Source organism: Cariama cristata, unplaced genomic scaffold, assembly GCF_000690535.1.
Source record: "Cariama cristata isolate BGI_N322 unplaced genomic scaffold, ASM69053v1 scaffold30322, whole genome shotgun sequence".
Taxonomy (NCBI): Eukaryota; Metazoa; Chordata; class Aves; order Cariamiformes; family Cariamidae; genus Cariama; species Cariama cristata.
The window spans coordinates 637-12116 of record NW_009602588.1 but is presented as its reverse complement, the minus strand read 5'-3'; the positions used below and the strand labels follow the sequence as shown (position 1 = coordinate 12116).

The window sequence follows — 11480 nt, the reverse complement described above, 5'->3', positions numbered from 1 at the left end:
GAGTGTTTCTGAGCAGCATGAAAATAAAAATACAGAAATTTGCTTTCTGGGCCTCTGCATATTGCATTGCTGAGGGTTGTGGACGACAAAATTATCCGAAGCTGTGAGTTTACCCTCATTTCAGTGCCGGTGAGGCAGGATGACAGCTCTGCCAACAGCTGCTCCCAAACTTCTCGGTCTGTCGATGAGGTTTGTAAAAGCCCCAAGTGTTTACTCATTGCTCAGTGTTTGTGGTTAGATGCAATTTTTATAAACAAAAGTCTTTTTTTTAAAAAAAAACCTGCTTGTAACGTGTCAGTCATTTAAATTCTCCTCTGTTGAATGTTAATTAAGTGTTGAGTTTAATGTGGGTGCTGTCAGCAAACCATTTGTACAAGGGCTTTGGGAAGGAACTTACAGGCTAAATTAATTACTCCAGTAAGGGTGCTGCGTCTCCTGAGGCCAGACGCTGCCTGGGCACGGGGCAGCCCTTAGGCCAGCAGCTGGGGCTCCTGGTTTGAGGCTGGGAGCTGTATCTCAACCAAACGACTTTAACCATGCAGAATTGAGGAGCAGAAGGTAGAGTTTGCGTAGGCTTGTAATTTGCATTTAAATAACATTAATTTAGGCTTGTTGGATAATTGTGTGTTGTGAATGTGCGGTGGGTTTGCACCTGAGTGAAAAATGCGCAGGCTCAGCCAGGGAATATTCTGGTTTAAGAATGATTCCTTCTTTAAAGGAAAGGCAGAAGGTTTCGCTCCACTCAGGGCTTCGACCAACTCAGAGCAGCACCCTCCTAAAACAGCGATAATAGCGGGGCAAGTGGTGCTGTTGGCAAGGGGGGGCTGGTTTGGGTTTCTGAGTCCTTGTTGTCACATCCAGAAGCTACTAGCTGCTGCAAGATTTGCTTCTGCTCACCAGAGATGTCCTATCAGTCTCTCTCCGTGTCACCGAGGGAGGAAGCTGGCCCGGAGCATGGTGGTTTATGAAGTAGCGCCCACACGGTGCGGATCAGTGCACGTGGGGATCCAGGGGATCGAGGTTTCTTTGGGATCTGGCAGGCTGGAGAGACTATTTTGCTGTTCTCTTTCCATGCTAGATTTTATTTGCCTGCAGAGACTCTTGTATCAGCTCATGAGCTGGAGGGAAAGGTTGTGTGATATGGGAGGACACAGCCTGCTGCTTAACTGTCTGGTCCCCTCCAGCCGTGACCTCTCTCCTTGCTGTTTCAGGATGGTGTCGCCTGCTGGGGTAAACGTGCTGCACGCCCTGAGCCGATACAGCCGGTACGTCAGCATTCTGGACGCTGACAGTAAGACTCTCCGCTGTCCACTTTACAAAGGCACCTTGGTGTCCCGGCTGGCAGACCACCGCACGCAGATCAAACGGGGAAGCACCTACTATATGCACGTCCAAAGTATCCTCACCCAGCTGTGTTCAAAAGCCTTCCTCTTCACCTTCTGCCATCATTTGCACCTTCCCATCAGTGAAAGGGAACCGGAAGAATCCGTTGTGAATCGCAGGATGAACTTTCTGAAGCTTCAACTGGGCCTTGCCAATGAAGATATCAAAATTGTACAGTATTTAGCTGAGCTGCTGAAGCTGCAGTACATTCAGGAACCCGGCCAGGGGGTGAACCCTCTGCTCAGATTTGACTATGTTCCCAGCTTTTTGTACAAAATCTAGCCTTGCACGGGCTGTCTGCCTGCGTACTCAGAGTCTGACAGAGCTCATCCGTGCTTGACATTGACGCTGTCCGCAGTAGCTCTCATACGTCGGGAAGGGGCAAAGAAGCCGATGCGTTTGCGAGTGTCTCTGCTCCACAGAAATCAGTGTCTGAGGGACCGGGTTTCTGTGTGGTTCTCTATAGCGAAGAATGTAGATGTTCCATCACATAAACCACCAGGCACTTTGTTTTTAAATGTTAGAAGGGGCACTATTAACTTTTAAAGAGTATCATGGCAGCATCCCAGGGGGATTATGGCATGGAGAGAGAGGTGGGCTGTCTTGGGGATCAATACTTACTAGTGTGCAGCCCCCAAAATAAAACAGTGCTCCGCACGCTTCTGCCAGAACTCTAAATGCTCTTGGTCCCTTCCCATGGAGCCAGGGCGGAGACCAGAGGGGAGATGTAAAGGCCACGTGAGGTTTTTTAATCCACGAGTGTCTCACGTGAGCCTAGCTCGGAAGCTCCTTGGCAGGATGGCAGCTTGCAGTTACCCGTCTGTGCGCAGCAGTAGCGGACGGTGTCCCTTCCTGCATTTTTCTGAGTTTCCTGGCACTTCCCGGGACAGGTTGTCCCTGAGCGGGTGGGAGCGCAGTGGAGGCACACGTGCTTCTCTCCCAAAAGCGTTGGCCAGTTTCTCTCAGCTTTGTTAAAATCTGGAATGTGGAAGGACTCAGTGCTGGCGAGCACCAAAGCGCCCGCTGCTGTGAATGTAGAGCACTGTGCCTTGTTAATTTGTCACATCCTATTTCCTGGACAACCTCTGAGAAGGGTGGAAGGAGACCGGGAATCCTCAAAGCGTGTGAGGTTGAGGGTGGCCTTTTAAGGAGAGAGGAGGAACTGAGCAGAGCCGGGGGGGTCTCATTTTCAGGTGCGCTTTGTGGTGGGGAAATGAACAGTGCAATTCAGCTGAAGCTACGCTGTGAGACAGCAGGCTGTTAGAGCAGGCTGCCTGGCTGGTGAGATACAAGTGCTCAGGAGAGATCAGGGATGAATGTACTGGATTCCATGTTGTATCCATAATAGTTTCCTTTTTTTTTGTTTTGTTGGGGAATTGACTTTTGTGTTTTGTGGTAAAGCAGGGTCAGCATTGCTGCGTGCTGCTTCTGGCCGAGCCTTTGTCGTGTCTCGACTACCTCTCCCGGGGCGCTCCTGGGTAGCTCTGAACGGGGCAGAACTGCCGCTCTCCGAGTCCAGATGCTGAGGACTTTCCTTTAAAAGCTTCTGCACCGCTGCCTGTGCCATAAAGATTGTGCCACCGGCATGGTGATGCTCCCAGATTGTTCCTCTCGGTGCCGAAAGCTTTCTGCCCGCGCACAGTGCTTCCATCTGGAGTCTCGTAGGAGATGCTGCTCCTTGGCCACTGGTCCCATGCTGTGGTCTGCTCTGCCCACTGCCATGTGGTGGTCGCAGCCCCTGTGGTACTTCTAAGAGAGAAAAGCCTTGCTGGGAAAGATGGCCTTGGTTTTATTTCTTTTTAGCACTCTTCTAATTATGGGGTGAGAACAGCTGAGATCGTACAAGATGAGCTGATGCGTTGTTTGATTTCTTTTGTGGGTTTTTTTATATCCTCTTTTTATTGCGATGCTGGAGGTGAATGTGATGTTCCTTCCGTGCCCAGGGAAGTTTTCTGTGTACAGACTGGAGTTTCTCAACGTGGCTTAGACCCCACTGAAACTTGCTGTTGAGAACTGCGCTGCTCCGAAATCTGTGTCTCAAAGGCAAGGAGGCTCCCTGGAGAGGCTGTCGTCTGTCACCAGCATCTGTGCTGTGGTACCGCTGCCGCCTCTTTCTCTCCCCTGGAAGAGAGGTGGTGCGGGAGGTATAAACCAACCGGGCAGAAAGGCTATTTTAAATGTTAGTGTTGTTTCTGGTGGCTTACAGTGAGGCCAGCTCAGCTGGGCAAGCTGAGTTCATGGTACTCTCCAAGGGGGTTTCTGAGGTCAGGGGTTGCTTGTGATGGTGTTTTTAGGTTGCAGTTGGGAAGCAGCATGGCGTTGCCTTCGCTGAAGGCGAGCGGTGTGCCTGTGCGTGAGGCCGCACGCCTTTAAAGCATGTTTAAAGGCCTTTTCCTTTCCTAACTGTGCCCTCCTGTCGCATGTGAACTGGGTCTGCTGGTGAAAGACTTCCGTGTCCGTTGAAAACGCCTGCTTTCTGAAGTGACTTGAGGTGTCCCCTTGTCAATTCGTGTGCACCCCAATGGTTTCTACACTAAAGCTGAGGCGAGATTCCCCAGGGGAAGAGGCATCTCAGTAAATGAGTAACACAGGTGACACTGGGCAGACGAAAGCTCGCTGCGTCCTGCCTGACACACACCTCTGGAGAAGTGCTCAGCAGGGGAGCTTGTTTCCTGCTGGAAAATGATGCTATTTGGGTTTGAGGAGGGAGAGACGAGCTTTTCTTTTCGTGCTGACTCACGTAAGTCTTCCTCTGGGCTGGCAGCACAGAGCGGCGGAGCGGGATGGATGATTAGTGTTGGCTGATCTCTTCGTCACAGTGGTCTCGACCTGTGGTGTTCAGCTGCACTCATAAATTGATAAATAACTTACTTCTTGCTGATTCAAGGCTGTGTTGAGCAATACTTGCACTACCACCTGTCTGACCTGCTTCATCTCTCTGCCACAAAGCAGCTCTGATTTCGGAGGGTGCCCTGGAGGCTTTGCTGAGCCGTCACCTGTTTCAAAATGGAAGCTCTGCGCTTTCTGCAACACAGCAGGAGCTGTGAGGAAACATGACTTGGAGTGCTTGTCCCCTCAGAAAGCTGGCGCGCGGCAGGGTAACCTCTGATCTTGGACTCCAGGAAAGGGGGAGTTAGGTCGGGATGCGGCACCGTGGTGCAGCCAGAGGCCAACCTGCCCTTGCTGCTTGTGGCACCCATAATGGCGGCAGAAATCGGGGGGAGTCTGAGCGCAGTTGGTGTTTTGGGAGCTGAATTCCTCTTTGCTCATTAATTTCTCTGTCTGACCTTCTGCTCCTGTACAGTAAAGATCCCTATATCGGCACTTTAAGACTTTTTCGTCATCTTCACTGTGTTACCTCACTAGTTTCTGATATTAGCAGACTTATAACAAGTTAGGATCTTCGCACTAACAGCTCCCGCGATGAATCTTGGCATGTGTGTTCGTCGGCTTGCACCGTACCGCCCAAGCGCCGCGCGTTGCCGTCCAACCATCCTTCCACCACGAGCAGCGCAGGTTCCTCGCAGCCGCAGTGCAATACTCACCAGCCCGTCCGCACCAACCCTCCCGAGCCAACGGTGCTGTGCATGGCCGTCGCCTGCTTCCGTGAGTGCTGCCAGCATGCCCCCGCCTCCCACACAGCCAGCTCTGGCCCCTTCCTCTCTCTGCTGGCTGTCGGGAGAGGAGGCTTTAAGCCTGACCGAGAATTCATCAGAGCAGAAGTCTCCCCTGGCCGTCTGCTGCCTGGCCGGGAAGGCAGAGCTCCCTTTTCTTACTCCTCCGCTTTCCTGCGTTAGCAGGCTCTGACTGCCAGCCCCTGCTCTACTCTACACTAGTGCTGCTTTCAGATCCCACCCCGAGGAGGGTCAGCCATAGGAGTAGGCGATATTAACCCTACACAGGTTTCATTTCTCAGAGAATAGTGCTCGGATTTACTTTCATCCAGTAGCAATCACTTCTAAGCAGCTCCAAAGCTGTCTTGCCTTGACTAGGGAAGTACTGCCTATACTCTAGCAATATTTCACCATTTTGTAAGGGGTGGGAGAGGCACTTGAGGGGTGAGAGCTGACGGCTCCATGCCCCTGGGGCCGGTTCTTTGGCTTTTGTCGAGCTTGGGGTGTCCTGAGCCCTGGGTCTGGTGGTGGGTGAGTGCCCACGCTGCGGATTCAGCATCTCAGAGAGCTGTGCGGGACTCGGGGCTTGTAGCAGCACTTTGAAAAGGCTCCTGTAACAAGGTGCGATGGGGACATTCGGTGAGCTGCCCAGGCTGAGGGAGAGCGCCGGCTCCACGCCGTGCCCCAGTAGCACAACGTCAGAGCAACAGACCGTACCCCGGTATCGGCGGGGTGACAAACCCACCGCATGCGTTTTTAACTGGAAGGCAGAAACACAGGGTACCCGGTCCCGCTGGCCGCCTTGCTGCCGGCACAGGGATAGGGCTGGGCTAAGAGCTGCCTCTGAGGGCTGCGAGGAGGCTGTGATGAATTCTCATCTTCTTTTAAAGCACTGTATCCTATTACTGCATGTTGAGTTACGTGTGTGTGCCTGCGCGTGCCGAATGCTTGCGTCAGTAGTTAGAGTGAGTGTGACCGGGAGAAATCCAAGAAGCATGTCTTAGTGTCGTGCTGTAAGTGTTACTGCACAAGAGTTTAACAGATGTTAACACCAAATGACTAGTCTGAGAAATGTACTTTTAAAAAAAAAATTATTTATTTGGGTTCAGATATTTTTGAAATACAAAAAAAAAAAAATTGGTTGTATTTTTTAAAGCTTATAATTCTTGTCATACATTGTGGTTAAATTCTTAATTTTACTGTGCTTATTAAAAAATGGTTCTACCTAAGCTTTGTACTCAGAGGTCTGAGAAAATACGGGAGAGGGTGGTTAGGAGGGGCTGGTGATCCCAGGAAAGCTCTGAGGGCCTTGTCAAAGCCTGCGGAGGCTGGAAGGCACAAAAGGAGAGCAGGCTTGTGCGCACGAAGGGGAATCCTCGAGGCTGAAACCAGGTCGGAGGCATTTAGGGGCTGTGAAGTCTCTTGTGTGCATGGCTGCAGGGAGGGTGGCTCCTGCAGAGATGGACCCCCACACGTCCCTCCCAGCCACTGTGGGCAGGGGTGAATGTGGGCTAAACCTCATCTGCTGCTCCCAGAGCCAGCGAGGGCTGGATTGGACCTGGCCGTGAGGCTGAGGGTTACCTGGCGCTCAGTCCCGATGGTAACCCTGAGCGGTGAAAGGGCTGGTTTCCCTGCGGGGGGGCTGTGCCCCAAAGGAGAGGGGCAAGGTGAGTAAGAGGCAAAGAAGGAGCTGCCGCTGCACCGCAGCCAGTGCCAGTGGGGAGGTGCCGGGAGAAGGCACTGGGGCATCGGTCTTGGGCTGGGGGTGCGAGCGTGCCACAATCCGGGGTACTTGCATGGCTCTGGGAGCAGGCATGGGTGCCTCCCCTTACAGGACAGGCAGCCCTGGGAGCGGGAAGGTCGCTGCGAAGGCCTCCACCTCTTCCTTCAGTGCCTTCAGCTCCTCTCGGTATTTCTCATCCTCCAGTTTCTCCTTGAATTCCTTCAGCGTGGCCTTGGGGCTCATGTCCTTCTGCACACGCAGCGTCAGCTCGATCCCTGCCAGGATGGGAGATGCACTGGTCAGCCCTCACAGCTGCAACACTTCTGCCTGCCCCTGCAGCAGCTCCCGGAGACGTGGGAGGGAAGGAGCAGGGACTTGCTGCCTCGGGAAACCAGTGTGGGACCCATGAGGACAACTGGAACAAGACTGTGAAAGGTGCAGGCTTTCAGCCCGCTGCTGTACAGTGGGGAGGGTTTGGCCAGTCCCAGCTGTGGCCAGATGCCCTTTCCCACATCCAGATGTGTAGATCGGACAGTTCCTCCTCACTTGTGTGCGTGCTCCCTTGCCAGCTGCTGGGGAAGCCACCCAGCTTGGCTCAGTCGGTGCCTCCTAGCCCAGAGGAGCTGCCCCAGCCCTGGGCTGCTGCTGGAGCTGAGATTTGGCCCCACACGTCCCCACCTGTGAGCCCGGCCCCGGCCTCACCTCTGTGGATGTACTGAGCCACCATGCGGAAGTCATCCTGCCGGAAGCCGCGGGAGGTGAGAGCTGGTGTCCCAAACCGCAGGCCGCTGGGCCGCAGGGCGCTGACATCGCCTGCACCAGAACAAGTCATACGTGACCAAACCCAGTACTGAAACCGCCACGCACGGGATTTCAGCCTGGTTCCCAGTGTCTGGGGTGGACTGGGAGCTGGGAGCCCTGCAGGAAGCTCTGCACAGGCCAGGGGAGATCCCCAGTGTGTGGGGCAGGACTCGGCAGAGCTTGCGGGATCCCTCACCGGGGCATGTGTTCTTGTTGCAGGCGATGGAGCAGATCTCCAGCACCCGCTCAGCCCGGCCACCGTCCGTGCCCCTGCTGCGCAGATCCAGGAGAATCAGGTGGTTGTCGGAGCCCCCTGCAATGAGAGGTGGTTTGGTGAGGGATGTGGGATTGGGGTAAATGCTTCTCCCACATGAAACTTCAGCGAGAAGGGCTTGGGATTGCACCAGGGCCTGCCCCTGGTTTTGCGGGCAAAAGGGGGCCTGCCCTTGGGAAAGGGGGCTGCTCCAAAATAGTTCTGTGGATGTCCTGAGGAGCTGCGATGGCAGAGCGCTGCCTGTCGCATCCATGCACATGCTGCCCTCATGGCCTAGCTCAGACCTCAGGCCACACACAGGGGTCAGCCCCATCCCACCGCTGAGACCTGTCCTCACCCGTGACGATGTCGTAGCCCAGCTCCATCAGCGCTGCCGAGAGCGCCTTGCAGTTCGCGACCACCTGCTGCTGGTGCGTCATGGCCTGCCGCAGCGCCACGGCGATCCCTGGGGAGGAGAGCAACCAGGGTGAGTTTTTGGGGGGCTCCCACTGGGAGAGCTGGTGGGGATGTGTGGCACTGCCAGCAGAAGGCATCCTGGAAGCTGAGCAAACTGATGGACAGTCCCTTCCTCTAACCAGGATGGCGGTGTCGCCACGAGCCAAAAGGCAGGATAGGAGAAGCCTGATCACTCCTCGGGCAATGCAGGATAAAGCTGGTTGCTCTTTGCCGTGGTATCTTCAGGCTGCGAGCCCCTCGGGGCAGCTGGAGCCCCCTGCACTGCTGCTGGGGGTCAGAGCCCAGCCAGGACATCTTTGCCGGCTCCCTTTGCTGTCCTGGAGCTGGCAGCCAGCCTGGATGCGTACCTGCAATGGCGTGGTTGTGCGGGCCTCCCTGCAGCCCCGGGAAGACTGCCTGGTTGATGAGGCTCTCCAGGTTGTAGAGTGTTTCCTTGCCTGTCTTGGGGTCCACGCTGCGGATGCCTGTGGGAGGGGAGGGCAGAGTCACTCACAAGGCAGTACGGCCACCCTTCTCTCAGGAGCTGCTTTCACCCTCTGACTACTCAGAGCAGGGAAGGTGGTTGTTCCTCTTCAAATCTGGGCCCTGGGAAGCTCCCCAGATGCTCCCAGGAGGCCCTGGACCTTCCTGCCCTCCCTCCTTCGCAGCTAGAGCAGGAAGGGGCTTTAACTTGCAGCCCCCCCAGCCTGTGGGGATCGTTTCTCCCAGCTCCTGGGCCAGGTCAGGCACCTTTGCGGTAGAAGATCATGCCAGCCCTGCAGCCCCGCAAGGTCTTGTGGGTGGTGGTGGAGACGACATCGCAGTGGTCAAAGGGGGAGGGCACCATGCCGGCAGCCACCAGCCCGCTGATGTGGGCCATGTCGGCCATGAGATAGGCACCGTTGGCATCAGCGATCTTCCGCATGCGGGCATAGTCCAGGTTACGTGAGTAGCAGCTGACACCTGCAGGGAGATGGGATGTGGAGAGGACAGGAGCAGATGCGCGAGGACCCTGGGACTGCTCCGGGTCCAGCCCTACGATGGGGACAGCACACAAGCTCCTGCCAGTGTGGATGTGTCTGAGATCTCCTCCTGGCACTGCAGCATCCGTGGGTGCCGACGGGCTTACCAGGGTGCTATGGGCTTCAGGGAGCCACCCCCACCCAGGGTGGGTCACCAGGGATATCAGTAAGGGTTTGATCCTTACCTGCTATGATCAGCTTGGGGTGGAAGAGGCGGGCATTCTCCTCCAGCTGGTCGTAGTCGATGTAACCGGTCTTGGGGTTGACCTGGGAGAGGAAGAGGAGGGTTCAGCCACCTTGGTATGGGTGAAGAACAGCTGCAGTGCCGTCCTGCCGGAGGGGGTGCCAGGAGCCTGACGCCAGTACTTTTGACTTTAAGAGGCACCAAGAGTTAGCATGATCATGTCCTGGCTCCGGCTGGAGCAGCTCTCTGTACCTTGTAGGGCATGGACTCGAAGAAGACAGAGGTGGCAGAGATCTTCTTCTTGTCCGTCATGAACCCGTGGGTGAGGTGGCCGCCATCGGGCAGGTCCAGCCCCATGATCCTGCCATGGGGCTCCACCAGGGCCGTGTACACCGCAAAGTTTGCGGGTGACCCTGCAGTGAGAGCACACCGGCCTGGTTACAGGTGCCAGGATGTGTGGAGGCCGGTGCAGCTGGCCTGGCTTTCCTCAGCATCCCGTTACCTGAGTAGGGCTGGACGTTGATGCCCCACTTCTGGGGGTCAAGCCTGTACGCCTGCAGGGCTCGCTTCTGGCACAGCCTTTCCAGCTCGTCTACGAACTCCGTCCCACCATAGTACCTGCCAGTAAAGGACAGGGCAGGGGTTAAACCCAAACTCATTACTCAGAATGGTCCCTGTGACCAACCTGGGGAGAAATCGGGGTGATGCTGTGTTTGTGGCAGCCACCAGGAGAGCAGCTGCAGCAGACATGACTCTGCTGAGATTGTCCCATGCACGGCCAAGGACAGAAGCTGAGAGGGTCGGATCCTGCCCTGGAGGAGCTCGGCTGCCAGCACAAGGATGTCGCTTCCTTCCCAGAGGTGAGATCTGACAGCGTGGGTAGTTCGTCTCCCTCCCTGTGAGGGTTTGGGTTGGGTGGGACTCTGCCCCAGCCCCGTACCTCTGCCCTGGGTAACCCTCAGAGTATTTGTTGTTCATGCAGGATCCCAAGGCCTCCAGGACCGCTCGGCTCGCAAAGTTCTCTGACGCGATTAACTCCAGCCCCAGCCTCTGCCGCTGCTTCTCCTTCTTGATGATGGCGTGCACCTTTGGGAGGGGAGAAAAACAGCTTCACCCATGCTGGCTCTGCAGGGAGACGTGGATGCTCTGCAGTAGGGGATGCACCCTCGGAGGGGACAGGGTGATGGAGAGGGGCCTGGAAAGGTGCTGGAGAAGGGAGATGAGATCCCTTCTTGGTACAGCTGATCCCAAACAGTTCACATGTCCGGTCACAGGCCATGTTTTGTATATCTACCTGCCAGGAAGCTGCCAGATAATTCAGCTGTCATTTGGGCTCGAGAGTCAAGGGCAACTGCCACGTGGCCTGGTGGGCCGGCTGCTCTGGTGTGGACATCAGAGCTTCAGAGGGGTATGAGCAATAGGTGTAAAGTTATGACCATGTTATCTGCAGAGGGTTGGAGGATGCCCTCCCTCTCCCCCTCTCGCTGCAGGCAGAGAGGGCACGGAGGATGGATGGGTTCCACCAGCTCAGCCTTGGACCACCTCGCTGCCCCATCCCTGGCTCGAGGAGGTCAGCATCCCCATGGCTATGCAGGAGGGGAATGAAGCGGCTGCTGGGCAGGGGCCAGGAAGGGGCTCTCACCTCCGGGTCGTTGCTCTCAAGTGGCTCCACTACCATCCAGTTATGGGAGACCCAGAGCTCCGCGCTGGGGAGGCCCCCATCGCCCTGCGTTGAGTTTGCCATCCTCCTGCTGGGTCCCAGGTCACCTGCCAGCACAGAGGGGAGTTTATGGGATGTCAGCAGGGCTGAGTGTCTCCGCGCTGCATCCCTGCTTGCTACCTGCTCCCATCCTGCATCTTCTCTGGAAACGGGACCAGCCATGAGCTGCGGCCCATTGGGTGAGGAAAACACAGATAACTGTCAGGCTTCCCCCGCTGATTTAAGACCAGTTCATTAATTATAGTGCTTTGATATTTTCTGATACTCTCCCATCACCGCCACAGCTGGGTCCCCCCACCCGGCTCTGCAGCACCTGACCAGACA

At 55.7% G+C, this 11480-nt stretch overlaps 2 protein-coding genes across 2 annotated transcripts in view; one reads left to right on the top strand and one right to left on the bottom strand.

Moving 5' to 3' along the window:
- Nucleotides 1-1665, top strand: part of SMCR8 (Smith-Magenis syndrome chromosome region, candidate 8) — a gene marked incomplete at its 5' end in the record, with an annotated part of 5089 nt that extends 3424 nt beyond the window's left edge. The window contains one exon of the mRNA XM_009694842.1: nucleotides 1212-1665. Coding sequence (XP_009693144.1) covers nucleotides 1212-1665 — 454 coding nt within the window. The remainder of the gene's footprint in view (nucleotides 1-1211) is intronic.
- A 5160-nt stretch (nucleotides 1666-6825) lies between these two features.
- Nucleotides 6826-11180, bottom strand: SHMT1 (serine hydroxymethyltransferase 1 (soluble)). Its single transcript, XM_009694841.1, has 11 exons — nucleotides 11079-11180; nucleotides 10377-10522; nucleotides 9939-10054; nucleotides 9689-9849; nucleotides 9438-9519; nucleotides 8981-9193; nucleotides 8599-8715; nucleotides 8133-8240; nucleotides 7718-7834; nucleotides 7423-7533; nucleotides 6826-6995 (listed from the first exon to the last, which is right to left on the bottom strand). The coding sequence occupies exons 1-11, from the start codon at nucleotides 11178-11180 to the stop codon at nucleotides 6826-6828; spliced, it is 1443 nt and encodes a 480-aa protein (XP_009693143.1).
- Nucleotides 11181-11480: the final 300 nt, after the last annotated feature.

Bases quoted from the DNA above. Each gene is read 5' to 3' on its own strand.
- SHMT1 (XM_009694841.1), bottom strand. From the start codon at position 11,180: ATGGCAAACTCAACGCAGGGCGATGGGGGCCTCCCCAGCGCGGAGCTC. The intron at 10,523-11,078 runs GTGAGAGCCCCT...CCCCTCCCAAAG, and splicing joins TTGAGAGCAACGACCCGGAG to GTGCACGCCATCATCAAGAA. The intron at 7,835-8,132 runs GTGAGGACAGGT...CTCTCATTGCAG, and splicing joins GGGCTACGACATCGTCACGG to GGGGCTCCGACAACCACCTG.